This window comes from Pteronotus mesoamericanus, unplaced genomic scaffold (assembly GCF_021234165.1).
Source record: "Pteronotus mesoamericanus isolate MK-2021 breed Mesoamerican mustached bat unplaced genomic scaffold, CSHL_Meso_final contig_181, whole genome shotgun sequence".
Taxonomy (NCBI): Eukaryota; Metazoa; Chordata; class Mammalia; order Chiroptera; family Mormoopidae; genus Pteronotus; species Pteronotus mesoamericanus.
The window spans coordinates 10,660,438-10,688,433 of record NW_026555077.1 but is presented as its reverse complement, the minus strand read 5'-3'; the positions used below and the strand labels follow the sequence as shown (position 1 = coordinate 10,688,433).

The 27,996-nt window shown below is 40.7% G+C and overlaps 2 protein-coding genes across 2 annotated transcripts in view; both read left to right on the top strand.

Moving 5' to 3' along the window:
* Window positions 1–27,996, top strand: part of GNG5 (G protein subunit gamma 5) — a 166,025-nt gene that overhangs the window by 94,193 nt on the left and 43,836 nt on the right. The gene's annotated exons all lie outside the window — the stretch shown is intronic.
* On the top strand, window positions 385–27,996 carry LOC129065643 (uricase). The gene is made up of 8 exons (XM_054566913.1): window positions 385–485; window positions 10,007–10,225; window positions 12,802–12,918; window positions 13,017–13,095; window positions 21,794–21,980; window positions 23,521–23,644; window positions 25,616–25,699; window positions 27,647–27,996. The coding sequence occupies exons 1-8, from the start codon at window positions 459–461 to the stop codon at window positions 27,719–27,721; spliced, it is 912 nt and encodes a 303-aa protein (XP_054422888.1). The 5' UTR covers window positions 385–458; the 3' UTR covers window positions 27,722–27,996.

Below are 27,996 nucleotides of genomic sequence, written 5' to 3'. Positions count from 1 at the left end.
GAAATTCCATGTTGGTAAGTAGATGGTGAATTAAATATATTTCTTTTCTTTTCCCTCACAATTATCCCTCTGTGAGAGCAAATGCTTGTGGTTCACACATTAGACAGAAATAACAAGACCTTATGGTTTAGTTATAATTAGGATCTATCACTTGTAATATTATATATCTTAAGGAAATAGTTCCTAAAAGATACTCCAAGGGTTGTTTCCAAGTAAGAGTAAACACAGTTGTATTTTACCAAAGGTGTTTACATATGCTCTCCACCTCCTGGTTTTAGCCACTCAACATGATGCTGAACTTTAATGAGGCCTTGGTGTCCAATTGGTTGTAATGCTATCAGGTAAACATATTGATCGCTCACTCTTCAAGTCAAATAAAAAATGTTCCAAACATCTGGTTTTCCCAAACTACTCTTTCTCATTTTTGTAACTGAATCTGAAGTGAAGACCAAGAGAAAATGGCCCATTACTATAACAACTATAAGGTGAGACTATTCTCTTTTTAGAGGAGGGGTAGGGTAGATTGGCATATGAAAAGAATTTCTTAAGTGCATGATGCTTTTGAATCAATTATTAAAGATGCTGATATAGCAGTTTACCTCATGCCTGGAAATCATTATGGTTCTAATTCATCCCTAGACTCATGGACCCAGATCAGAACTGGATCCTTGAGAATAAGATCAGTTCTGTTGATTAAGTGGAAGTTGTTCGGGATTCTCAGGGTGCATAGGAAAGGGAGGGCTTGTGGTTCTATTTCTTCTAAAAAAGAGTTTTGAGGGGGATGTCTGGACCACTCACTCACATTTTCCTGTAGTGCCTGTGAAAAGAGTGGAATCTGGGCCTCAACTCCAACCTGATAAATCAGAACCCTTCTAGCTAGGCCCAGGAAGCTACAATTTTCACAAGGTCTTTGGTGATGCTAGTGTACCCTAAACTTTGAGATTTGCTGTCCTGAGGTATGCTGTTTCTGGTATATTCACAACCTACCAAATTGGTAAACCAAGAAACATTTTTATGAACATCCCTTTATGGGTATTATTTTGTTTTATGTAAATTTTTGCTGCATTCAGATAAAAAGGGCCTCAGCACCCCAAACTTTTTTTCAATTTTAAAAATTTTTCATAGGTTAAAGTTTACTTTTCTAAGTTAAAGTAAAAAATAAAGTTAATTTTATTTATCTTTTGGTACCTCTTGGTATTATAGTGTTGATAGCTGAGTATGTCAGGTTTAAGGTTCAGTGATGTATTTAGAGAATATAGAGACTATAAGTATTTTGTTTTCATTATGTGTGCTAAACACCTGTTAAATAAGATATAAAATAATTTCTGCTTTCTCATCTCATTACATGCTTAGCATAGTGCCTGACAAATAGTAAATAATCCACAAATATTAGTGATGATTATTTTTATTACAACCTGAGCCCTTGCTGTGGTTGGGCTTGGGTACATCTGTATTAAGCTGGTTATCGCTAAATCTAATTTTATTTTAAGGCTTGGAAAAATGCTGTTAGGTTCCTTTCTTTCAGATGCTGCTTTCAGAAAGCTCTCATATTCCCCATTGTTGCTGACGTGATCATGCCAATTGTCAGTCAACAACCTTCTTTGTGCAATCGATAGGTGTCGAACTCTGTACTGGACACTGAAGGGCTCCAGGGATTTCAACATTGCCCTAAAGCCTAGATTCCCATGTGTCCCACTAAAACAGCAAAGTAATATCGTGGACAGAAACAGTGAATTTGGTGGATAGAGAAAGTGCAAACTTGGCAGAATGTTTTTCACAGTATTACCTACTTTTGAAGCCCAAGCACCATAACATTATCAAAATACCATCTCTGTCTTAGAACATGATCACCTCTAAAAATAATAGAAAATCCCTTCATTGTAACTTGGCCAAGTGTATTGAACAGGAGTTCTTCACTTGGTAATGGGCTTCTTATTTTATGGTTGAAAGTTTATATTCATTCATTCAATAATTCTAGGAAATCTTAGTCTTGATCTTTTGGAATTGCGCCTCTTCCGCATTTACTCTATTGTATCTTTCTAGTACATTTTATGTCTCTTTCATGTATTCTATTTCCTGTGCGTCTGCATTAATGCCTGATTCTTTATTTGGATGTATCTTCGCGCTCTCTCATTCTCTGTTTGGCAACATGAATCTATTACTTAATCTATCTCTTCCAAATAACTAATTCTTCTTTCAGTTACATTTAATCTGTTTCTTAATCTACTTATCAATGCATTTCAAGAAGTTCTACTGGGTTTTTTTCAAATTTTCTTGGTCTTTTTTTTGGCCCCTTGTTTCTTTTCAAGAGAAGCTACATTCATTCTGTCTCAAGAAGATAAGCTCAAACTTCTCTTTATTTCTGCAAAAATATTAAGTATATGATTTTTATATTTTATGTCTGATCATTTCAATATCTGAAATCTTTGCAGGTCACACTTTGCTATCTGTTGTTTCTACAACTCTCTCTCTCATGTTACCTTGCTACCTTGTTTACTTTTGATTTGGGCTGTGAACTCATGTTCCTTAAAGCTTAATCTGTGAGAATTTTTTGAGATTGAGATAAAGTTAAATTTTTACAAGCCCTGGTCTGGGCTGGCTTCATGAAAGTTTGGTCATCCTGTGAGGACTTCTGGAGCCAGGCTGCTGGCTTTATTTATTTATTTTCGATCACCTTTTTAGGTATGGGGTTTACGTGCCACAAAATTTTCCCAGGTTCAAACTTTTTGTTCAAACTTTTACAAGACTGCTGATGTATGGAGTAAAATCTAGAATGTGACAAACTGAAGAAAAAAGATGAGGTACTTGTTGAGGGAGGAAGGGGAGGGGATTTGAATTATTTTGATGAAAAGGAATGAGACAAGCAAAAATATTCAGATATTTGTAAAATAAAGAATTGTTCATTAGAAATGTGGGTAAAGGAAAACATAAGCAGAAGAGGGCCAGAAAAATTTTTATTTGGTTATTCTCCAGTCATTATTCAGATAGCTTTGTGAATGCCAATTCTTCCCAGAAGCCATCCTTAATCTCTTTCAATCTGGCTTAGGTGTACATGCAGTATAGACCCAGGACTCAATGTATTTTTTTTAATTAGAGTAATTATCAGAACATGTTCTTAGTGCATGATTACTTTTCTGATGCTTACTTTAGAGAACAGAGGTCAGCAAACTCCTGAGAGCCAAATCTGGCTCACTAGTTCCTTCTGTAGAGTTTTATTGAAACACAGCCATACCCATCCATTTATGTGTTATGCATAGTTACTTTATGCTATCGTGACAGAGCTGAGGAGTTACAACAGAGACCGTGCAACCTGCAAAGCCTAAAATACAATACTAACTCTCTGATTCTTTATGGAAAAAGTTTGTTCTAGCATATAATCTCTATCAGGGCAGAACAGAGTCTACTTTGTTTGCTGTTGTATCTCTGGAACTTACCATGGTGCTCGTTATCTAGAAGGAGCTAAATAAATATAGATGAATGTAGGAATTGAATGAAAAAATGTTTGAGAGACCTCTATTTGGGGATGATGTGATTTTAGAGTGAATTAGAACTAATCAGAGAAATAAAGAAAAGTGATTATGTAGGTAAAACCCCATTATAAAGAACATTACAATGTTGTGTCAGGAAGATAGGTGGATATAGTGAAAATTATCAGGCAGACGTGGGTTCCATGCCTGCCCTTGACTCTCACTGGCCATGTAGTTCTGACCAAACTATTTGACGTTGTGAACATCAGGTTCTTTTTCAAAAGGTGAGATTCACGATCTGCACCTTCCTAGAGTGCTACCAGGAGTCAATGGGATGCCGTGTGCATAGCCCCTGGCATGTAACTGGTGCTCACTAAATGCTGGTTCCTTCCCACCTTGTTTCTTTTTCTTCCATGATGCACCTATTTCTTTGTCCTTACAGATGGACTACAAACAGTCCATTGGTAATATGTTTCTAATGACCGCAAAGTAGCCTCCATCATTCATGTTTCCAACGGTCATCAACCAGATAAAAGTCAATGTTTGATTCAAACAGAGTGCCCTGTTTTTAAAGGCATGACACTAGGTTTTCAGCCTGCCCCAAAGGGCAATCATCCTTCAATTCTCTGCTTACTTCATAGCATAAACATCCTTGCAATAAATGCAGAATCTGTCTGAGCTTAGAATTTCCCTTTAATTCAAAAAAATGACTGAAGTGCTAGAAAAAGTGATAGTTTGGTGGGGAGCATCTCTCCATGTAGGGTAAGTTATGCTTAAGTGCAGTGGGAGTGGAATAAGACCTTTCAGCCTCAGCAGTGCTTCCTACTACACCAGGCTGCCTATCAGCAGTGTGATTTTGGACAGCTCACTTAACATCTCTGAGCTAGTGCGCTTGTTTGTTTGTTTGTTTGTTTGTTTACTTGAGCTAGTTTATTTTTAAAATAGGCAGTCTTTATATCAAGTCACCAGGTTTTTGTGCAGAATAGACAACATAGTTCTCAATGGGTGGAAAACTTTAAAATGGTGGAGAAATAGAGGTTTTTGCAATAGCATGGCAGAAAACCTCCTTCTGTTGGGGTCAGGTGGCTTATATTTCTGTCCCTAATGAGTGGAAAGGCTTGCTTTCAGGGGATGTGGGACTCTGATGTAGCGGGAAAGAGCATGTCATCTTGGGCCAAATGGGCTCCATTCTCTGCCCGCCTCTGTCACCTGGTAACTGTGTGACCGTGGCAGTTACTAGATGAGTCTAGTGTCTTCCTTTGTCAGACTTGGATGATATACCTACCTCACAGGGTTTTAGTGAAGAACTAGATGGAGCAATATGTGCAAATTTCCTGACACATGTCAAACCCTCACTAAAGAGTTGCTACTATTATTTTTAGTTGTAAGATTTATACATTAGGAAAGAGATATTGGGTATGCATTTCAGTAAAATTGTCTTCCAACTGCCCTTTTGGAGGTCTTCATCAATTCTCTGCCGTGGGGTTTCCTGCCCTCCCCTCCCCCATTCTAGAGGCTCCTCGGGGCCTTGTTCCAGTTTCCTACCCTCTGGTTGTTGGTGCTGTGGAGATGCTGGCAAGAAAATTAGCATCTCCCCTGGCATTTAGTGATGACTTTTTTTTTTTAACAGGCAGAAGTATGAAAATAACTGAGCACATGTAAATGGAGTCTCCATTAAGTAACTGTTCTTGAAACATCTACTTGACAAATCCCTTTAGAGTTACCCTTTGAACATAACTCAGGGCACAGCCCCTCTTGATAGTGAAAATAAACTACTCCACAGCCTAAAGCAACATGACATTTTCTATTAGATATCAATATTTTTTCCATCTGACATTTAGTAGATCCTAGGCAACCGAAAAAATACCAGCTGCTTCTAAGGCTGTTATTCATCATTACTATTCTTATTGTCCCATATTGTTAAAATTCACCTAAGTGATATTAATACTGTTCATTCGAGTGCTCCTTTTTCTTATGTTAGCTCAGCATTTTTCTCTGAAGTCGTTTTGTTCACCAATGTGCAAGAAAATAGCCAGGCAAGGGAAAAACCTGGGCAGAGAATTGGAAGAATTTTTCTGGCGTTCCAGAGAATATTCCAGAGAATGAGAGAAGCTGTCTCCGTGCATAGTCCTCCCACCTGCGACAGCACACTGCGGCGGAATTGAGATTTACACTTCGGCGATGGGTCCTACATAACTAGCACTTCATATCCCTCTCTGTTATAGAGGGTAGAGATACTCTTATAAGACATGTGATAAAAGGCCAGTTACTTTTAAATTTAAATTTGCAAAAGCTTTCTCTTGTCTTTCCTGATATTTTTCTGCCTCAGATCCATCCACTTGGCCTTGTAGAGGTTAACAGGCTCCAAGCTAAGGAACCTTAGACCTGCACTGACAAGCTACATCACTTTCAATATGGAAAAAGAGAACATTCACAGTCTCATCACAGAAGCAAAACTTTATAAGATTTGTTGAAAAATCTCTGAGTTTTCTCCAACATTACTGTGGGCAAATAGTGATCATTCGTGCCTTTATATTTCAGAACATGTTTAAGAAAAAGGAATTTTTCTTTTGAGTTTTATTCTACGCAACTGAATATCTTTTTGTAACCATGTCCTCAAGCCACACAAGCCTGGGAAGGACACCAAAAGTATGAAGGCTGAAGTAGGCTTCACTTTAGCAGCAGTCTTTGATTTTTGCCACCGTGGCTCTGGATTGGTGTACAGTCTGGGCGTTTATTGCTACCAGTAACAAGAAGGCCCCTTTGATGCAAAATTTGACATAGAATTATTATTTATCAATGATAATTATTGCTAACATTTATTGAACACTTACAATTTGCCAGACATTTTTCTAAGAACTTTATGTTTTTTCTTAAGTAATCTTCACAGCAATCCTGGGAGGTAGTCACTACTACTTTTTAAAAAAGATTCTATTTATATTATTTTAGAGAGAGAGGAAGGGAAGGAGAAAGAGAGGGAGAGAAACAGCAACGTGAAAGAGAAACATTGATTGGATGCCTCTCATACACACCCCAACCAGGGCCAAACCCACAACCCAGGCACGTGCTCCTACTGGGAATCAAACCAGCGACCCTTCACTTTGTGGAACGATGCCCTACCAACTGAGCCACACTGGCCAGGGCTGGGCACTAGTATTATTCCCATTTTATATAGAGAGAAATTTGCCTCCATTCACAGAGTTACTAGGTGGCAGAACAAAGATCCACACCTGGCCTGTGTGACTCCAGAGCCTATACTCTCAGCCCTCTGTCCGTGCACCAGATGAGAACGACCTTTGCATTTCACTGTGTAGTGGTCTTGGGCGTGGATATCTGTACCACACTGTTCACTATGCACAACAGGGCTCCGGCACTTACTTCTGATTTCTCTGACTATGGAAATGAGGAAGACTTATTGAAGAGAACAACTTCATCTGTGGTCCAGACCATTACCTGTTTTGTCATGTACTGCTGAGAGACACTTCGGTGTCCCACCCTGTTCTTGTTCCATTCTGTTCCAGCCTCGGATGCTTGTGTCCTTTTCATTCTGACTCATTGCTCAGTAAACTTGATTATACAAGCTTTGTTTGGGTGCCAAGGCCAAGTCAGCAGCTTGCTAAGGGGCGCTGACCTCTCTCGTGTGTGGCATGCATAAACTCTGTGATGGCTGCGCTGTGTGGGAACACTCAGTCTTGTTAGCAATGTGTACCCTTTATGCTGCTCGCTGACTGTCTACACTCCATTCCACCCTTCCTGGGCCTTTATTCTCTGGCCAGCCCTGCTGTGATCTCCAGGCTATGGTGATCAGAAGAAAGAGGGGGCCTTTCCCACTTTCCTGAGAAGAGAAACTCCCTGACTGGGGTCTGAGCTGAAGCTCAGACTTCCTTAATTGAACTCATTTGGGTATTTCCATTAACTATTCTGTGCCATTGCACAAGGGGTAGAGGTGGTAGTGCACCATTCATTTATTCATGACACATTTATTAAGCACCTATTCATGTTCTAGGCACTGTGCGGAGCACTGGCGTTACCATGACAACTAAGATAAAAATTGTTCCTGCTTCCATAATTTATCATTCCTGAACAAATCAGACACAAAATAAGGCAACTGCAATACAATTGATAAAAACTCTAATAAGAAAGAAGTATTTTGAGAGCACATGGAAGGCGCACATACTCCTGCTCCGAAGGGCTGGGACAGATTACCAGGCAGAAGTGACATCCGAAACTTGAAAGATGGCTAGAAGAAGTTAGGCAGGTGAAGAGGTTGGTAGTCAGGTAGCAAGAAAGAGAAAGAGTGTTGAAGAAAAAAGGAATGGCAAATCTAAAGGCCTAGAGGCGATACGCACAGAGCCTAGACAGCCACAGTTAGCCCAGGGCAGTGGAAGGAGTTGGAGACAGGCTGTGGCAACACACAAAGCTGGACAGGTAAGCAGGGGGTATGAAGGGTGGCTATCATTTCATCTTTATATGTATCACAGAGGGACCACTTGCTTTCACAGACTAACCTACTGTACCTGGAGTATTTTGCAGCAGGGGATGGAACTGAGGAATAATATTTGTTGTCCTGCTGTATACTGGGGGTGACGGGTGATTTCAGAGCCCCTTTGGTTCTGTATCCCAGCCCCGACCTTCCAGGGGCCCCAAGCCGTCCAAGTGCCTCTTGTTGCTCAAGGCATGTAAGAGTCTTTCTCCTTCTGCTCTACCAGCACTCTCCATGCCAAAAACTGGTGCCCTTACTCAGGTTCCCCTCTGCTATGTCTGAAGCCAGGCCTGATGTGACCACTATTGTTAGGGTTGACCTCACTGCACCACTAGGCACTGAAACGTGAACCAGAGCTTTCACTCTCACCAACAACCCTACAAGAAGGGGTGGTGATCTCCATTGGTACAAATAAGAAAGCTGAGGCTTAGAGAGCCTCAAAGACACAAAGTTATGAGTAGCAAGGCAGCATTGGGACCTACTCTTATTCCAAAGCCATTGTAGCTACACAACAGTGCCTCTTCCCCTGTTATTGTTATAGTACAATTAGTGTCCCTTGAGTCTGCTCTTTCTGTTTTCTTATTGATGCTTTTATTGATGATGAGTTCCCCAAAGATTGGTTCAGAGACTTTTGAGGTGCCTCTTTAAGAGTTGTCCCTAAATACGTCCGTCCTCCCCCCGACAGAGGAAGGACCAAATGCAGACACCAGAAATCTTTAGAGCATGCAGCACACCCTACTAAACTCTATCCCCAAGATTTAAGAAAGTCTGCCATCCCTTACCTTGATTAGGAACATTACAACAATTTCTGATGCTGGCTAGAATTTTACAGTTTTTCCCAGTGTATCTGGTGATTTTTTATGCAAACACTTTCAGGTAGCCCTTGACGTATCTGAGCATGTGCAATCTGCAAGTGAGTTTCCTTCTTTGTGCTCTTCCCCAGAGTCTCGCTGAATATTGTTTTTGATTTATTTTTATTTTTGTCCTCTTCTTTCATTACCGTTTTAATGTTTAATTTCAATGCTAAGTAAAATAGGTCTTTCTGTCCCTCCTGCCTCTTTTCTCAAACAGTTATAAAGCCCAGGGACAAGTCTCACGGATCCTAGTAGTGCAGATGGACGTATTTGCTAGTGAGGGCTCCAGCTTCAGACAAGGGTACTAATGAATCAATCACCAAGCTTTTATTCTGTGTCTCTTTGGTAAAGCACAATTTTCACTGCAGCCAGATGGCCCTGGTTCTGTACTCCTGAAGGTAATCTGGACCTTGTCACTAATTACTCTTCTTCCTGGCAGCAAGGAGAAGAAGCAATTTTCAAATTGTTTTTATTGATCACAGGCATTTTCTCCAGATTATTACTCTCTATAAAAAAGGGAATGAAATAATTTCCAGTTAACATAGTCAAAATATTACACAAGAAAAGCAGTTTACTTAGTGGTTTTTAAAGTCAACAGGCTTGAATGTGATTCCTTGGCTCCATCCTTTCCTAGTTATGTGTAGTTGGGCAAGCTGCTTAAACGCTGAACCTCAGTTTCTCCCCCTGTAAAATGGGTATAATATTAGCTCTCAGAGCTGTTATAAGAATTAAGTTAGCAGGGATTAAATAAAACAGAGTAGTTTGGCCCATAAGGTATAGTTATTATGGTTACTTTTTATCGAGAAAGCCATCTACCTGTCTTCAGGCCAGTTTGATGTAGTTTCATCTGTTACTTGTTCTCTTTTCTCCTTAAAAGTTCTCAATCTTCTTCAACAGTAAGACATGACCTTGCTTTCATAAATACTCTGCTTCTCACCTTTTATAATTATAGTAAGTCCTCATTAATATTGATAAGTTCTTGGAACGACAGTGAAACGACATTATTATGAAATCAGTTTTACCATGGGCTCATGGATATAAACAGGGAGGGGTTAAGTTAGTACGGCATCTGATCAACATTATAACAATGTGACGTTATTTGAGCACTTGTATATGGTTAAATTAAGGTTTAAAGAAATTGCAGTTGACTTTTTGCTTTCATTTAGCTTTTTCCCACTAAGATGATTATGTTTTCATTGCAGAATGATGAGGTGGAGTTTGTTCGAACTGGCTATGGGAAGGATATGGTAAAAGTTCTCCGTATTCAGCGAGATGGAAAATATCAGAGCATTAAAGAGGTGTCAGCTTCGGTGCAACTTACTCTGAGCTCCAAAAAAGATTATCTGCATGGAGATAATTCAGACATCATCCCTACAGACACCATCAAGAACACAGTTCATGTCTTGGCAAAGTTCAAAGGAGTATGTGCTTGCTATTCTTTTTAGGTGCTGCCAATATTGATGCAGAATTCACTATTCTATAACATGATGATATCACTTGCTTATTTCCAGTACCCTTTGCTTTTTAACCCTATTTTTAAGTTTAAGACATTTAAATTTTTTTTTTCTATTTTAAAATTCATAGCCTTACAAAAAAGCTTGAGGTTTGGGCGTTGTTGTTTTTTTTTGTTCATTTGTTTGTTTTTTAAACTCACCTCTTTGTTTTCTTTTCTTGGATCTTAACTCTTTATATACCTTTTAGATAAAGAATCCTGCTAAAGAATTTTTTAGTTATCTTTTGATTAAGATCATTGTCAAATCAAGAACTTCAGAGTGTTTCAGAATAGAAATTACACATTTTTGTCATGCATTTATTTGAGTCCTATCATTTATTTTTTTCTTTTAAATTGCATTTATATAAGAAAATGCCATTTTTATTCTTTGTGTCATTATAGAAGAAAATCTTAAGTATAAGATACATTTTGCAATTTATTTGTCCAACTTTTAATGCCTTCTGTATTTTCTCACTCCATAGTCACTTAGTGTCCATAAATGGCGACAATTATACTCATCAAATAAGGCCTTGGAACTAACAGAATCTGATATGTTAGCACTTTGACCTCCAGTTTCTTTGAGTGTAAGTGAAGCTGTGGCTGGACCACAAGCATATTTCTAGGCAATTCGAGATCACCTTTTTATTTGCTAGGAAGTCTAAGAAGACAAAAAATGTAGACTGGAAAAACTCCTTTTTTGTGCTTTTGCATGCAATCCACACCCATGAAATGAACAAAATAATTGAAATATAAATTCTGCAAGGCATATTTCCACCCTGAATCTTCTCTTGCTGATCAGAATGGCCCAGCAAGGACGGACATGGCTACGGAAAAGGCATTGCTCTCTTAAAAACATAAATTAAAAATGGGTTTTTGTACTGCACTAAAAAAAGTTGGGTAAAACAGATTCTTATATTTTCTGTACTGAGTGAGAGGTACAGGAAAGTAAAGGAATGAATCTGGATGTTAAAAACTATTTCAATTCATTCATTTTAGATAGAATGACCATATAATTTTTTTATCCAAACCAGGAAATTTTTTTCTTATTTTTTAATTGAGGTATCATTGACATGCAACATATTAGTTTCATGTGTACAGAACAATGATTTGATTTTGTATACATTGCAAAATGATTGTTATAAGAAGTCTAGTCAACACCCATCACCACATATAGTTACATTTTTTTTCTTATAGTGGTAACTTTTAAGCTTTCCTCTCTTAGCCACTTTCAAATGAGCAATATAGTCTTATTAACTATAGTTTCCATGCTGCATATAACAGCCCCATGACTTTTATATCTGAAAATTTGTACCTTTTGACTCCCTTTATTCATTTGACACTGTTTTGCTCACCTCCTACCCCTCACCTCTGGCAACTACCAATCTGTTCTCTGTATCTATGAACTTGGCTTTGTTTGTTTGTTTTGTTTTAGTGTTTGTTTTACATTCCACATGTAAGTGAGATCATACAGCCTTTGTCTTTCTACATTTGATTTATTTCACTTAGCCTAATGCCCTCAAGTTCCATCTATGTTTTTGCAAAATGGCAAGATTTCATTTTTTCGTGGCTGAATAATATTCCATTATCTATTTATCCATTAATGGACACTTAGGTTATTTCCATATTTTGTCTACTGTAATAATGTTGCAATAAACATGAGAGTGCACATATGTTTTCAGGTTAGTATTTTTATTTCTCAAACCAGGACACTTTTGAGAGTGAAATAGGATGCTATTAATAATTATTCTTGTTAATAGCATCAGGACAACAGATATAAAATGTCTTACAAATGTCAGAACTGGGGGCAAGGGAAAGTGGTGGGAAGAAGGCAGAGACAAATGTATTTGAAAAAATAAATTAATTAATTTTAAAAAATGCCAGAACTATCCTGGGACAATCTGTACAGATAGTCCATCTTAATGATAGGCAATGCCACAAATAATCTGTAGGCTATGATAGTACTATAAAATATTGCCCAGAGATTAATATGGGGAATGTGTTTGGAATTAGGGAACAGCTTTATGGGGGTGGAGAGCTGAGGATGGTCAATAGAAGGCCTGTTTGCAAGGCAAGAAAGCTGAAGTGGCCCTTCATTAACATTTTTCCTTAGAAAACCAGGAGGCTTATTTGCCAACCTCATAAAGAGACCAGAGTGTTTTGGAGTACACTGTAGCACTGTAGTCAGTGGAAGTAATGCCTCAGCTCACCGTGAGGAGCATCTGAATGTTAGGTTACTTTGCACTTATCCACTGATTGACACATCTCCTACAAAACAGGTTTCTTTTAAAAACAGGATAGTCTCATTGGATGATGGTGCTTTATTAACTACCCTTAGGAGTCCTTGTGAAAAATTGAAATAACAATGAATTCATCTCTTAAGAATTTTTCTATGTTTCTCTGACTTTAGAAAGCACTTGATCAGAAAAGAGAGCACCAGGGATAGTAACAACTATTTTTAAGTGGGGCAAGTATTCCTGATCACTAGCATTTTGTTTGTTTTTACAGATCAAAAGCATAGAAACTTTTGCTATGGATATCTGTGAGCATTTCCTTTCCTCTTTTAACCATGTCATCAGAGCTCAAGTCTACGTGGAAGAAGTCCCTTGGAAGCGTTTAGAAAAGGTTGCTTCATTTATTTGTGTCCTTAGTTTAATTAAAGAAATTGGCTTTGTGACATATGCTGAATTTTTACAGAAGCAATGTTTTTTTCTAATTTTCAGAATGGCGTTAAGCATGTCCATGCATTTATTCACACTCCCACTGGAACCCACTTCTGCGAGGTTGAGCAGATGAGGAGTGGTAAGAAAATATTTTTCATGCTTTGATTTGCTTTAGCAATTTCAGGTTTTCTTCTTCTAAACTACTCTGTACAGGAAAACTGTAGAAAATACTGAAGGCTTTTAAGCCTGAAATGGGAATGGCACTGCGACTATGGATTCCCTTTTTTAAAAATCTACTTTTTATTTTAAAAGTATAAAAAATGAAATAACACTTTTTGCAACAAATCTAGGAGTTAAGCAGAGTAGATAATTTTTATTACCCAGTTTTGAGGTAAGAGAAAAAAGACCCAGGCAGACAAAAAGCCCAAATCTCTGAACTTTCTGACCAGTACTTTTAGTACCATACCATGCTTTAATTATAATAACCTTCCAAGGAAATATCTAGTGAATACAATCAAGTTTTCCTGACATTTCATTTGCATAGTAAAAAAAACTACTGATATCATTACTATAAAATAAACCTCACTTCAAACAGCAATGACACTTACATGCATATAATTCTATTTACCAAAAAAAATTTAAGAATTAACTGTGCAACGTAACTACAACAACACCACGCCTGAAAGTAGCACATAGCACTTCTGGAGAGAATCCAATCACACAGCCTCACCTTAACTGCAAGGAATGTTGGGAAATGTAGTCTAATCAAGTACCCAGGAAGAAGACGAAATAGATTTAGCGAACAGCTAGCAGTCTCTGCCAAGGAAGGTTAAGAAGTTTGAGTCAAAAGAAGACTGAAGAGAAACTGTGTAGTTTGACAAATAGGTGACTAGTGACTTCCACATGAATATTTTAGCAGAGCCCTGGTAGTGGAAGTAGAGAGACCAAGGGTAGGACTCTCCTGATCATAATAAGAAAACTGGCTGCTGTTTACACTCTTGTTCTTTCCAGGAATTTCCAAGAGCTATCATCAGCCTGAACTGTAGTCAGCTGGCTGTGGCAGGGTGGAAAAACTAGTCACCATAATCAGAACAAAGCTTTTTTCTTTCTGCAGAAAGCTGCAAAGCTTCAGGGAATTGCAATCATTGTGGCAGTGTTCCCAGAAGCTCCAGCTTGACTCACCTAGAATCCAGCATCCCTCTGATATCCTGTGGGGCTGGCAGGGACCAGGGTAGGACAAGAAACATCTGTTGCCTTAAGGGTGGGCAGTATGTATGTGCACACATATACGAGTGTATATATCGTCCAGTGCTGTGTGTGAAGATGATATTTGTGCTCTGCACCTCTTTGGAGAGTAGGGATCCGTGCTCTTTGGGCAGCAAAGTTGAATTCACGTGCTTATTATCTAAGAGCTGAAACTGTGAGTATAAGCAATTCTCTTGCATAGGCTTAATTGAAGAAAATAATCATTATTTTACACACACCAGTCCACAAGGTGAAGACTGTTATTACAGACATCTAAGAAGGGATTTGGGTGGGAGGCTGGCTTGATTGGTGAGAATTCTGCCCCTTTAAACACATGCACTTAATCACACATTCATCCATGCAACACCCAAACAGGACTTTTTCCAGCAGAACATGTAATGCTTTTTCCTAGTGAATTGGATTTATTTTTATCAATTGAGCAAACATTTATAGAAAGCCTATTGAATCTCAAACATCATTTTAGGTCCTCAGAATTGCTGTAAAACTCCTATTGCATTATTTAATGTACTTTTATCTGTCTCAAAGTCTGCTAATTCTATGGGAGAATCTGGAAGAGAGGAATAAATTTGTTCATCCAAAGAAATTTGTTCATCACAAAATATGTTTGTGACTTCCCAAGCTCTGAGAGGAGAGCTAGGCTCTCTGTGTGTGATGCAGGCTGTTGGTTTAGGTGTTATCTGGGAGCTGGACCTTCCAAACTCTTTCTTTCAGTCTCTGTGAACTACAAGCTTAGCCAAGCCTTGAAGTCACCTTGAATTATATTTTGAACTCTATTGGACCCCAAACTTCTGTATTATTTGAATTATAACTCATCAAATTTTTTCAAATCTGACACCAATTATAAAAACTCATAGCTAAGTAGAGGAATGGAAGATCGAGAAAAGATCTCAACTAAGCAGGACTGTCTTATGGTAGTAAAAAAAAAAATCTATTAACATAGAAACTAAGACTTCCAGACAAGATGGAGGCATAGGTAGATACACTTTGCCTCCTTGCACAACCAAAGAAAGGACAACAACAAATTTAAAAACAAAAGGTAACCAGAACTCCACAACTGCCAGAAAATTGAACTGTATGGAAGTCTGACAACCAAGGAGCTAAAGAAGAAACATCAAGACTGGTAGGAGGGGTGGAGACAGGCAGCTGGGCAGAGAGGACATGCAGGAAGGTAGTGGCTGGCAGACGGGGCGGCCCCAGATTTGTGTACAGATAAACTGGGAGGAAAAACTGGGGGGTGAGACAGACCACCCAATCCAGGGTTCCAGTGCGGGAAAAGAAAGCCTCAAAACCTCTGGATGTAAAAACCCCCCTGTGGGGGATGTGGCAACAGGAGAAACTCCCAGCCTCACAGGAGTGTCCGTTGGAGACACCCAGGGGGTCCTAGAAAGTACACAAACCCGCCCACGCAGGAATCAGCACCAGAAGGGCCAAATCTGCTTGTGGGTAGAGGGTGAAGTGATTAAAACCAGCGGAGAACCGAGAAAGTGGCATTGTTTCCTCTCCGACCCCTCCCCCACACGCAGCGTCACAACGCAGCGAGCTGGGTTGCCCTGCTCTGACTAATACCTAAGGCTCTGCCACTCCCAATTTAGCAGGTTGCTGAGACAAAGAAATATGGCCCAAATGAAACAACAGATAAAGCTCCAAAAATAGAACTAAGCAATGAACAGATAGCCAACCTATCAGATGCACAGTTCAAAACACTGGTAATCTGGATGCTCATTAATTACTTGAATATGGTCGCAAAATGGAGGAAAAAGTGAAAGCTACCCAAAGTGAAATAAAGAAAAATATACAGGGAACCAACAGTAAAGGGAAGGAAACCAGGACTCAAATCAATGATTTGGAGCAGAAGGAAGAGAAACATTCAGTCAAAACAGAATGAAGAAAAGAGAATTCAAAAAAAAATGAGGAGAGGCTTAGGAACTTCTGGGACAACTTTAAACGTTCCAACATTCGAATCATTGGGGTGCTAGAAGGAGAAGAGGAAGAGCAAGAAATTGAAAACTTATTTGAAAAAATAATGAAGGAGAACTTACCCAATCTAGCGAAAGAAATAGACTTCCAGGAGATTCAAGAAGCTCTGAGAGTCCCAAAGAAGTTGGACCCAAGGAAGCACACACGAAGGCACATCATAATTACATTACCCAATATTAACGATAAGGAGAGAACCTTAAAAGCAGCAAGAGACAAGGAGACAGTTACCTACAAAGGAGTCCCCATAAAACTATTAGCTGATTTTTCCAAAGAAACCTTGCAGGCAAGAAGGGGCTGGAAAGAAGTACTCAAAGTCATGAAAGAAAAGGACCTACATCCAAGATCACTCTATCCAGCAAAGCTATCATTTAAAATGGAAGGGCAGATAAAGTGCTTCCCAGATAAAGTCAAGTTAAAGGAGTTCATCATCACTAAGCCCTTATGATATGAAATGTTAAAGGGACTTATCTAAGAAAAAGAAGATCAAAAACTATGAACAGTAAAATGACAACAAACTCATAACTATCAACAAGTGAACCTGAAACAAAAACAAAAACAAACTAAGCAAACTAGAATGGGCACAGAACCACAGAAATGGAGATCAGAGGGTAGGGGGAGCAGGGAAGAATGGAGGGAAAGGTGCAGGGAATAAGCAGCATAAATAGTAGGCACAAAATAGGCAGGGAGAGGTTAAGAATAGTATAGGAAAAGGAGAAGCCAAAGAATTTATATGTACAACCCATGGATATGAACGAAGGGGGCGGGGGAGGGGGAATGCTGGTGGGAGGGGGGTGCAGGGTAGAGGGGAAGAAAAGGGAGGAAAAAAATGGGACAATTGTAATAGCAAAAAAAAAAATGCCTTGAATGTCATGTTGAAGAACTGAGATTTGATCTAACAGACAGTTGGAGTCACTGAAATATTTTAAAGGAAGTAACATGCTCAGATATGTGATTTCAAAAGATAATAAAAATAACAGGGGGAAAAAAAAACCCCTGGAAACTAGTGGGAGTAGGAGGATGGTTTTAAGGAACAGATAATGACATTGAAGTCCTAGAGGAAAATAGATTTAAGAGATGTCAAGCTGGGTCAGACTGTAGAAGTGAGATGGAGTAAATGAGACGCAGGACAGAGACGGCCACTGCGAAGAGGGCAGTTTATGTCCTTTAGATATCAAGACCAAAGTGCTCTTTAGTTCCTCCCACAGAAGAGTTCTTGGCAAAACCAAGGTCTTTTGAAATCATCTTGATTATCACCTAGTTGTACAAAAGCCCAGTAAACTTCCTTCTTTCTGGATGATGTCATCTTTCCGGATCCAGAATTGCACCAGGGAACTTTTGCTCTCCCTGCTAAATGAGCTAAATGGACTCTCAAAGGCAAATGATATTTAATTGATCTTCACTTCTAGCACTTTACAAGTTTGAGGTTTTCTACTAGAGTGATTTAATACAGTTTTAAAATATTCTGCTTTTAGCTATTTGTGTCCTTTTTGAAGGTGTTAAATGTGGAAGCAATTATCCTCTTAATGACAGGATTTTTTTTCTTGGTTCAGTAAAGCTTTGTGCTTTGTGACACCTGATGCGTAGGTAAGGAATTGGGCTTATTTTCTATTAATTCGCAGTGAGTTTCTTTCCCTTGGAGAACTAAAGGGCAGGATGTATGCTTCTCTGAGAGATAGACCACAATCTGTTAAGTGTGTAGGAGGACACTAAAAGCTAGAAAAGATTATATTCTAACACAGTGAGATGTGAAAATCTTCCTTTTGCATTACTTTATAATCATGGCAGAAAGGCAAGAAAAAAACTGATTAAGTGATTTAATGGGAAGTAATCTAGAAAAGGACAGTCTTTTTGGTTGAATTATTTCTTATTGGTCTAAATTGGAATCTTTTTTAGAATGTGTGAGGCATCCTATTTTTAGTTGATGGGTCCGTAAATTTGAAAGGCTCAGGTTTCTACCAGCACTCTGAAAGCTGGGGCACCGCCAGCAGAGGAGATAAAATAAGCTCTCTGATTTTATTCAGAGTCTAACGTGTGCCAAGGGAGAAAATTCACATTCAGAGAGAATAGGTACTTTCTGTTGTTGTTTTTGCTCATAAAATGGTGAGGATACCAGAGGAGATGGTTTACGTCCTGCCCAAACTGTGGCAAATCGTTAACTGTCTTTGGGTACATGAGGCACTTTATTCTGTGTGAAACTGAGGTCAAAACACATTTAAAAATGCAACTACTTTCTCCATTTTCAAATTCTAGCAAGAAAATAGATTATTTCAAAGTTGCCCAGCAGGAGTGACACTCCGGAAGATCAATAAATCCCTTCCGGGGGCCGGGGATGGCTGTGACGGCACATCAGCAGTAGTTTTCGGAACACAATGGGCCTTTGTGAAACATAGGAAATATTTACAGGTGGTTGAAGTTCTTTAAAAAAAAGTCAGTTATGGCAAAATCATGAAAACCTTTATAGAGCATTTTCTATGTTTCAGACATCCTACTAAGTCGTTTACATGTATTATCTTAGATACCTATCAACTCTAGGAAAAAGGTATGGTCATCATCTCCATTGGACAGATGAGGAAATCAAGGGAGAAAAAGGTTAAGTAATTTTTCAGAGGACTAGTGCTCATAAATTGGGGAGAAGAGTCATGGAGAGCTCAGAGATTTGAATTTAGGGAATCTGTGGCCCAAGGCTGTGGGTTCAACCACCATGGAACAATGTATCAAAAAATCCTCTTCTGATTAAGACCCCTGGAGGAGCCAAAGTCTTTTTCTTGGCTTACGTGGGCACTGGCGGTCAAGGCCAGCTACCTCAGAAAAGATGCACTAGGTAACATTTGCCTTTGGTTTTCCTTTCGCTCTCTTTGTCCCCCTTCAAGGGTTCCCACTTCTGTTTTAACCCTACTCCCAATTGCAAACCCGGTTTTCATTTCTACAGGATTTTTTGAGAAAGGAATTACTGCTGGAAATAGATTACGATATTAGTTTATGAAGGTTTTAGGAGTCAGTTCTTTAATGGGGCCTTTATATTTCAATAGGAAATTTTTAAGGAATAAAAGGTTTTCAAGATACGTAAGGGTCGCGTCTAAAAGTGATGTTTCCATTTCAGACCAGTGGAGATGGTATTGTTCAGTCTGGGAGCTCTTTATGAGGCACACAAAGCAGACTATTAAATGGGAAGTGGCAACCTTCTTATCTCCTAGAAAGGCCTCTTTTTGTAAAGAAATGAAGAGAGTTAAAGGAAGAGAAAAAAAAAGTTTGTGTGGATGGGAGTGACCCAAAAAGGAGGAGAAGAAGCATCGACTTTCACAATGGGGACTGATTTCAACCTCCACCTCTGCCAGTTCCTAGCCATGTGACTATGGGCAAATGATTAGAAGTCCCCTAATACAGTACTTATGTAATAGAGTTGTGAGATCACGTAAGATAAAGACTGAAAAAGGCCGCAACTAAACCCATGCTGATAGTGAAGGCATTCTTAGCGAATGTTGATGCCCTCTCCTCTCCCCATGCCACGCTATGTGTCAGAGTTGTGGGTGGGGTAGTCAGGAAGAGAAATCGTAAAGACTGATGGAGGAGAACTGTCTAGAAGGCAAAGAGACTAAGTTGTGAGGTACTTATTTCTTGATGTGAATCGGTCTTGTTGCACTCACTCAATCACTGGTTGATTCAACAGATCCTTGTTGATTACTTCTGCAATCTCTTGGATTTGAGACTTAGACTCACTTGGACTAGCATTTAGAAATGCTGATTTTTCAGAACCATGTCTGCATACACCTAGAATCTGATAAACCTGCCCAACTTAAAAGTATCAAGGCGTTGCTGGTGTCGTTCTCTTGATTCTTTTGCATATATAGCTTCCAATGAGAACTTGGAGTGTTAAAGAAATATCACTTTTAGTTTTACTGCATTATCCTGGAACACTCTTGCCAGAACACCTTATTTAATTAGTACATATTTAATCAGCAGATCTACTGCTAACCACTGGCCAGTGCCCTCTCTGGTAGATGCACACACACGGCCAGGAAAATATCAAAATGCAGTCACCATTTATCAGCTTCTGAAAACAACACAGCTCCTGAATTAACCACAGCAATTGAAACCACACACATGATGTAAGCCATTAAATTATTAAGAGCTGCCTTGGACTGTAATTGAGGATCATGAATTATGTTCTTATTCTTCCACTAAGACCATGTAAAACATAGTGATGCCTGACATTTGTGTCCCTTGATTTATGTGCTAAGCAGGCCAGGAAGGTTAGATATTAATGAGGATTAACTTCAAGCCTGAAAAGAGGAGACCTTAGTCATCCTGCCATGGCACTGTGCTATTGGGGGGGTGTGCCAATGTGCCCCCTGAACGTTCAGACCATACTGATGTTGATTCCTGAATTTTCCTGGCCTTGTAACTCTGTCATTACAAAACTTCTGGTCCTCTCCAGGCAAACTTCCCCATGTTCTGGCAGCCTGAGGGTCTGTCTCATGTGCTTGAGGAGAAGTTGGTACCATTGGGTACAGCTTCTGCCTCGCTGGCCCTGCTCAGCATTAGCTGCACCAGTTATCACTGCTCCTCGGGAAGAATGATGTTCCCCACCGAGCTCTGCACCCTGGTGTGGGGTGGAGGGCTTCTCAGTGTGTCACCTGGTGCCGTGTTCTCTGCAGGCTCCACCAAACTGTTGGAGCTATGGGATGTTCCACAAAGAAAAAGATAATTGTCCCCTCACTAAGTCTGTGCTCCACATGCTCCCTGAGCCCTGTACTCAAACTACCTGGCACATAAGTCAACGGCTTATTCAGATTATGCCTGTCACCCTTCTGCCTCTCCCATTCACCTCACAGAGAGACATGTGGGGTGCAGGAAAGCCGTATCATCCCCTGCATTGTTTTCAGCTCTGCCTTCTCTCTCCCAGGTCACCATGAACCAACTTTGTCCCTTCTCCTTCAGCCAAAAATAAAAGCCTTAATGGGAACCCACTCGGGCACATCTATGCCTTTTGTGTCATCAGCCTCATCTTCTCAGTCTCTATTTAGGTTCAGTCAGGCTTACACTGTTGTTCATTCATGAAGTTGTTTGATTTTGCTGAGCTCATAACACAAGGGAGCGGGGGACCTGGTGGTGATGGGAGCCATAGGTCAGTATAGGCAATCAACATCAGGACTACCCCTACAAAGGAGTCACAGCAGCAGACAGAACTGCTCTGCAGAAGCTTATTAAGTCATTTCAGCACAATTGTCTGTTGAATGAGATGCAACTCAAAAATTGGAAGGTATTTGGCCTAGAAGACAACTCTAAGTGTAGCTGAGGGGATGGTATTCGTTTCTGCAGGCTTCGACACAACATGGAGGTGTATTCTCTGACCTTCAGTTCTCCAAGCGCAGGAGAGGGCAGGGAGTCACGGAATCCAGATAGAGAGAAAGGGATGTCATCCTCATCATTTGGACTTCAGAGGCCTCTGGGAGTCAGAAAACAGTGACAGTGACGTAGTTCTCTGGATAAGCATGGTGTGTCATGTTTTAATGACCAGGATACTCTTAGCTAGGTATCAGTAAGAAGGCACTGTTTTGTGACACCCTCCCTACTTATCTTTGTACTTAAAACAGGACCTCCGGTCATTCATTCTGGAATCAAAGACCTCAAGGTCTTGAAAACAACCCAGTCTGGATTTGAAGGATTCATTAAGGACCAATTCACCACCCTCCCTGAGGTGAAGGACCGATGCTTTGCCACCCAAGTGTACTGCAAGTGGCGCTACCACCAATGCAGAGATGTGGACTTTGATGCTACCTGGTATGAGCATGTGCTAGGGCCTGGTGCTGGGACAAGTAGCATCTGCCTGTATCCCTGGGGCCTGAAGTTCATGAGGTCTATGATTCGAAAGAGAAACTTGGAGACCATTCAGTTCAATTTCCCTACTGTCCAAAATCCTTTCTATTGGACAACAGAAAGCCAATGGTCTTACTTTGAGTTAATAAATCTGCCCTTGAATCTCAAACACTATTAGCAATAATGACATTGAATGGACCACCTAATTTCCATGACCTTCTGCTTTTAATTGATTAAATCAGTAGTTCTCTAACATTATTGTGTTATCAGAATTGCATGAAAGTCTTGTTAGAATGCATGGCACTGGACCCATCCCCCCAAATTCTGACTCTGTAGGTCTGGGGCAAGGCCCAAGAACTTGCATTAACAAATTCCTAGGTGATGCTGATACTGCTGGATCAGGAGCCACATGGTAAGAACCTCTGTATCAAGTGAGGATAACGATATTTACCCTCATTGCAGATGCAGAAAGAGCTAAACTAGTGTGAACAACTTGTTCCAGTCTGTCAAGGACTTTCCTGATTTTAACACTGAAAGTCCCATGACCCCAGGAAACCCCTTAGTCCCAGGAAAACTGTGACACTTTTGTTACCCTAGATTAAACTCAAAATGAGATAACATTCACCAAAGCACTTTGTACATGAGAAAGGTCGCAACAATATAAAGATATGATTATTATTATAATATCCTTACAAGCAGTAATTAGGTTTCTGAACTCCCCGAGTTTACTTTTTGACCAGGCATCTTGTTTCTTTGCTGCAGCTCTAACTGTTAGAGACTTCTACTGTATGACAGGCTGGAGCCTGCCCGCTGGCAGCTTATTGCTATTCATACAGCTTTGTTCTGCTCCTTTGATTATGTGACAGGTTGAGAAGTGCTTAAAGAGAACCTCACCTCAGTCTTATTTTTCCTTTTTTATTTCAAGTGTTTCCCATGGGCAGTGGCCTGATGTGTTAATGTTGAAAAGAGCACAACATTGAACATGCCAGAGCCAAGGCCCTATCTGGGCCTCCCACTAAAGAGAAGGACTTACAGGGGAACATTTAATTTTTCAGCTCAGATTCCTCATCTTTTAGTTGGGGATAATAGTAGTATCTGCTTCAGGTATATTGAGAGAGCTCAATGAAGTAATCACATACAATATTCAACACAGAGAAAACGCCCCTAAAATGTCAAAATTCAAGGAATCAGTCAAGCAGAGCTGGGGTACCTGAGAGTTCTCTTCGTAGGCTCTTCAAACGTGGAAGAAGATTTACCCCGGAATTCTCACTGGGCCCTGGTGCCAGATTAGGAATCTAGCCTAGTGATGCTCAACATGTTTCTTGAATGGTGTGTATGTGTAAGGGAATGGAAAGTGAGTTTTTTAGTATTACAAGGTATTAATCTCTTCTAAAATCAACAATAAAATTGTTTTCCAAGGGACAGGAAGGTCACTCTTTCTTAGCTTTACATACATTCCTAAACACCGCCCTATGAGTCTCCAGTTCTCTTTTTTCTGTTTTAGGGACACTGTTCGGGACCTTGTCCTGGAGAAATTTGCTGGGCCCTATGACAAAGGCGAGTACTCGCCCTCTGTCCAGAAGACCCTCTATGACATCCAGGTGCTCTCCCTGAGCCAGATTCCTGAGGTACGTTTCCTCACTTGCCATTCCATGAACGGAGAGAACTTGTGTCTCCTGTCAGCTCTGAGAGAGGGTTGAGTTAAAATAAGAAAGTGGAAGACACATGAAAAATGACATCTGTTGTTCAAAAGCTTGTTATAGCAAGTGAGAAGAGAGCAAAAAATGGAAAAATCTGTCCAACCTGAAAACACAGGCTACTGCTATAGTTCTTTAGTTTTGCTGAAAATTCTTTGAGTTTCTTCAACCTGCCACAATTTAAGCCTCATATTCAGGACATTCGTATGCTCCGAAGGAGAGAGAATTAGACCAACAATCTATGTTTCAGGAGATACAGAGAATGAAGGATAGATTCCGAGAGACTCTATCCACATAATCCATCCATCCACCTATTTGATATTATTGATGGTTATTATGCCTCTGTCAAAACATGAGGAAAACAAAGATAAATTAGACATGATTCTTATCCCCAAAGATCTCCTTATTCAATCGGAGGAGGAAATAAGTAAGCTAACAACACAATAAAGAAGAGAGTATTATGGAAATTCAGAGCAAGGGAGGTAACTCAGGTACAGGGGATCGTGCCGGCCAGGCCTTCTAGAAGGAGAGGTGTTTGAGTTGAGTCGTCAGGGACAAGTGGGGTTTATCTGGGTTCACACTCAGAAGTGAGGGAGCAGAGTAGCTATGGAAACAGGAGGCAGCATGGAACAGTCGTTTCCTGTTGAGGGGCCGCTCTGTGCGAAGCTCCACAAGTGAACATTTTGCCACGTGCCTAGAGATGAGGCAGGAGCTAGATCCGGAGGGTCTTTGTGGTCTCCTTCACAGCCTGCACTTTATCCTGAAAGGTCTTCGGAGCCACTCAGGGGTTTAAGCAGGGTATGGTGCCACCAGATTTGCATTCCAGAAAGATCACTCTGAAAGGACAATAGATTTCAGACAAGGAAAACTATTGAGATGCTGTTGCAGAAACCTGAAACATGGGCCTGAACTGAGGCCATAGAGGGATAGACAGGAAGAACACTGCCCTTAGACCTAGGCAACAGGGACTCCCACCCTAGCCAGCACTTTGGAGGCCCGCTTCAGGCCCTCCTCTGGCTGTGCTTCCCTCCACTGAATGAAAAGTCAGTGAGACCAAGACAAAAACAACAACAACAACAACAAAAACCAAACCTTCAGAAGCCTGCGCATTCCCTCTAGAGCAATCTCTGGATACTGGTAATCCAGAATTTCCTGCCAAAATAATCCTGAGACTAATTCCAGAACCTAAACAAGCCTCTTCCCTAGAACCATCTCCTGGAGGGCAGATCACGCCATCCATGTGTGCACCCTTAGGCCTGAGAGTGAACAAGTTAGATGTTTGCAGGAGGCGTGAATGGGGCTTGATATGCAAGCTGGGGTGTCCGCCCACCTGAGTACAAGAAAGAAGATGGAAAGGCCACTCACTCTTCCCACACTACCATGTCCTGGCATAGCCCTTGAAAGAGTCAGAGGATTTTAAATTAAATCCTAGCCTTCCAGGTTGTTATGAAGGTATATTTACCAAGTTAGAAGGATAGAACATATTTCACATTAAAGTTTTTTAGCTTGATTTATAACTCTTAAATCTTTAGACATCTGGTACGTGGGCCTCCAATTATACTCCTACCACAGGACCCAGAAATGTTAAGGAAAGGTCTGGAGAGGTGGGAGGGGAATGAGGAGAAATTTAGGAGGTTGACTGTCCGGCCCGAGGAGGCCAGTGAGATGCTGAAGCAGTCTCCTGGGTTTCTGACCCAAGAAACTCTTGATTTTCTGAGAAGCAGGGTTTGTACATGGAGAGGAGTAGAGTGGGTCTGCCATCTAATAATAGGAGCAGGAGGTGAGAACATTGTTGGGCAGTAGAAGAACAGCAGAGGTTGGGTTTGTGGGGGAAGGAGGGAAGTAGCAGGTAGATAGATTCACAGTTGCCCAATGTGATGTGTATATTATTGTGGATTCCAGATAGAAGACATGGAAATCAGCCTGCCAAATATTCATTACTTTAACATAGACATGTCTAAAATGGGACTGATCAACAAGGACGAGGTAAGAACTTTAAAAACCCTTAAAGCACATCTACCCTCTCTCCACCCCTCTTTATAAACTTGGGATGATAACATCACCGACCAAATCTCTTTAGAGCTGCTGCTTTTGGAATATTTATAGTTACCACCAACTATACAGCCCTCAGACTCAGGGCCTCTCGATGTTGGAGGCTGGAGTACCCTGGACATGGATGAGTGATTACAGAGAAGGGTTGAGCATCCCAGAAAGTGAAGGACAGAGAAGGAACAGACTGTGCCTGAGGAGCAGCTCTGAGATCGCCTTCTCTGAAAAGTGCCACACAAGGTCACAGCTTCATTATTGCCCCATCACAAAGTGATGAGGAGAGAGAGAGAAAAAAAAAAAGGCTCTATTTTCATTTCGTCCATCGTCTCTAACTCTTGATTAAACAGTCAATTCAGTAGCATACAATATACACAAAAAAGATGAAAGCGTATTTGTTTTTCTACTTGCAATTACAGAAGGCTAGATGGGGAAATTCAGTTTTTGAAAAGAAACCTAGTCTTGGCAAAAATGCTTACCCTGGCTTATTTTAAATCCTGGCAGACGGTTAAACCAAGTCAGTGTGTCTGACTGGACAACCTAAGGTCCCGACAGGGAGCCTGTTATAGCCGGTCCTGGGAGATGAGAACGGCCCCTCCCCTTTTGGACCACTTTCAGAACTGCAGGCTTTCTTTATTTGATCCATCCTTCCACAGGCTTCTAGAATATGAAAAAACTATTTTGGTAGCTTCTTTTAGTGTGTGGAAGGAATGACATAGGGAGGGGCCATCTATTAACACGGCTCTGCTGCCACAGAATCACATCCTTTGGTGAACAAAGACCAATGAAGGAGAGACCAGAAGATACTACGTTCTGGGACCCGCCCTCCCCGACTCAGCAGCCATATTAGTCATGACCCTTCTGGCCAGGCGCCTGTTTCTCTGAGCTGCAAATTATGTTGGCGGCTTCACCGGGCTGTGCACCACCCCAGCTGTCGTGGAGGCCGAGAAGCAGAGCTGGGAAACAAAGTCAGGCTTCGCTGCCTGCCGTCACTGCTACAGAGCCCTGAGCTGCGGAGGCGAGCAACGCTGATCCCACGTGGGAAAGGAAGGGGAGGACGTTTATTGTCAGGATGCCATTAGTTAGGATGTAAGGACTTTTTTTAATGATTGCTTTTTAAAGGAGAGGAACCTAAAAGTAATCCTGGCCGTGTTCACCAACGGTGAAACAAATGTGTCCCAAACAGAAAAAATCTTGGGCATCAGGACTGGAGCAGTGCTCGGTTCTGACCCACCCGCCCGGTCCGGCCCCGCCCCGCCCCGCCCCGCCCCCACCGGCAGAGGGCGGAGGGTCTTGTCCGCTGCGCCTGAGCCTGCCCTTCGGGGATGGCTGGCGCCACTGTCAGGCCCTCACCCAGCAGGCGTGTCTAAAGTGAAGGCAACACAGGAGAGGCAGGGAGTCAGGACACACTCACAACAGCAGGGAAGTGGCAAATGACAGGGTGGGAAGAAGAACCCCAAAACGCACCGCTGTCTGGAGCCACTTAGCGCCAGGAGAGCAGCCCCACAGACCTCAGATGCTCCTGAGGGCAGGGCGGTGTCACGGCGCTGGACAGTGACTGATGTTCGAAGGGAGTCATCAAGCAAAGGCCAAGTTATGTTCACTACACTATTTAAAAGGCAGGGATATGTAATGCATTTGAGAGACATTTATATCCCAATGATTAAAGTTTTTCTAAACACTCCAATTTTTTTTCAAATTGACTCATCTCTCAGCTGTTTCTAGAAAAATAAGGCATTACCATGCTTGAAGAAACTCAATTGTAGGACATGTACATTTTTCTGTTTAGCAAGCTGTTGTTTTTTGTTGCTGATTTAATATTGATCCATAGAATAAAGGAGAATTTTATTTTAATGTCTCTGAAGTTACAATGTGGTTTTTCTACAGGTCTTGCTACCAACAGACAACCCATATGGCAAAATTACTGGTACAGTCAGGAGGAAGCTGACTTCGAAGCTGTGATGTTGTAGCCCACCTGGAATCCACTCTCAGCTAAAGAATTCCTTAAGCCAGTCGTGATGCTGGATATGTAACCATGCAAATTTTCAACCTAGTATGTTGATTTATAGTGTGCCTTTTCTTCTTGTATGAAAGAATTCTTCTACACCTAGCTTAGCAGGATGTTCTATGATCAGTAACTAGAGCATGCTTTCTAGATACAGTTTATTTCACAAATGTGGAGCAGTATTAGAATAACCATAAATTAGTATTTCTTTTTAGCCTATCTTAGAGAAGCT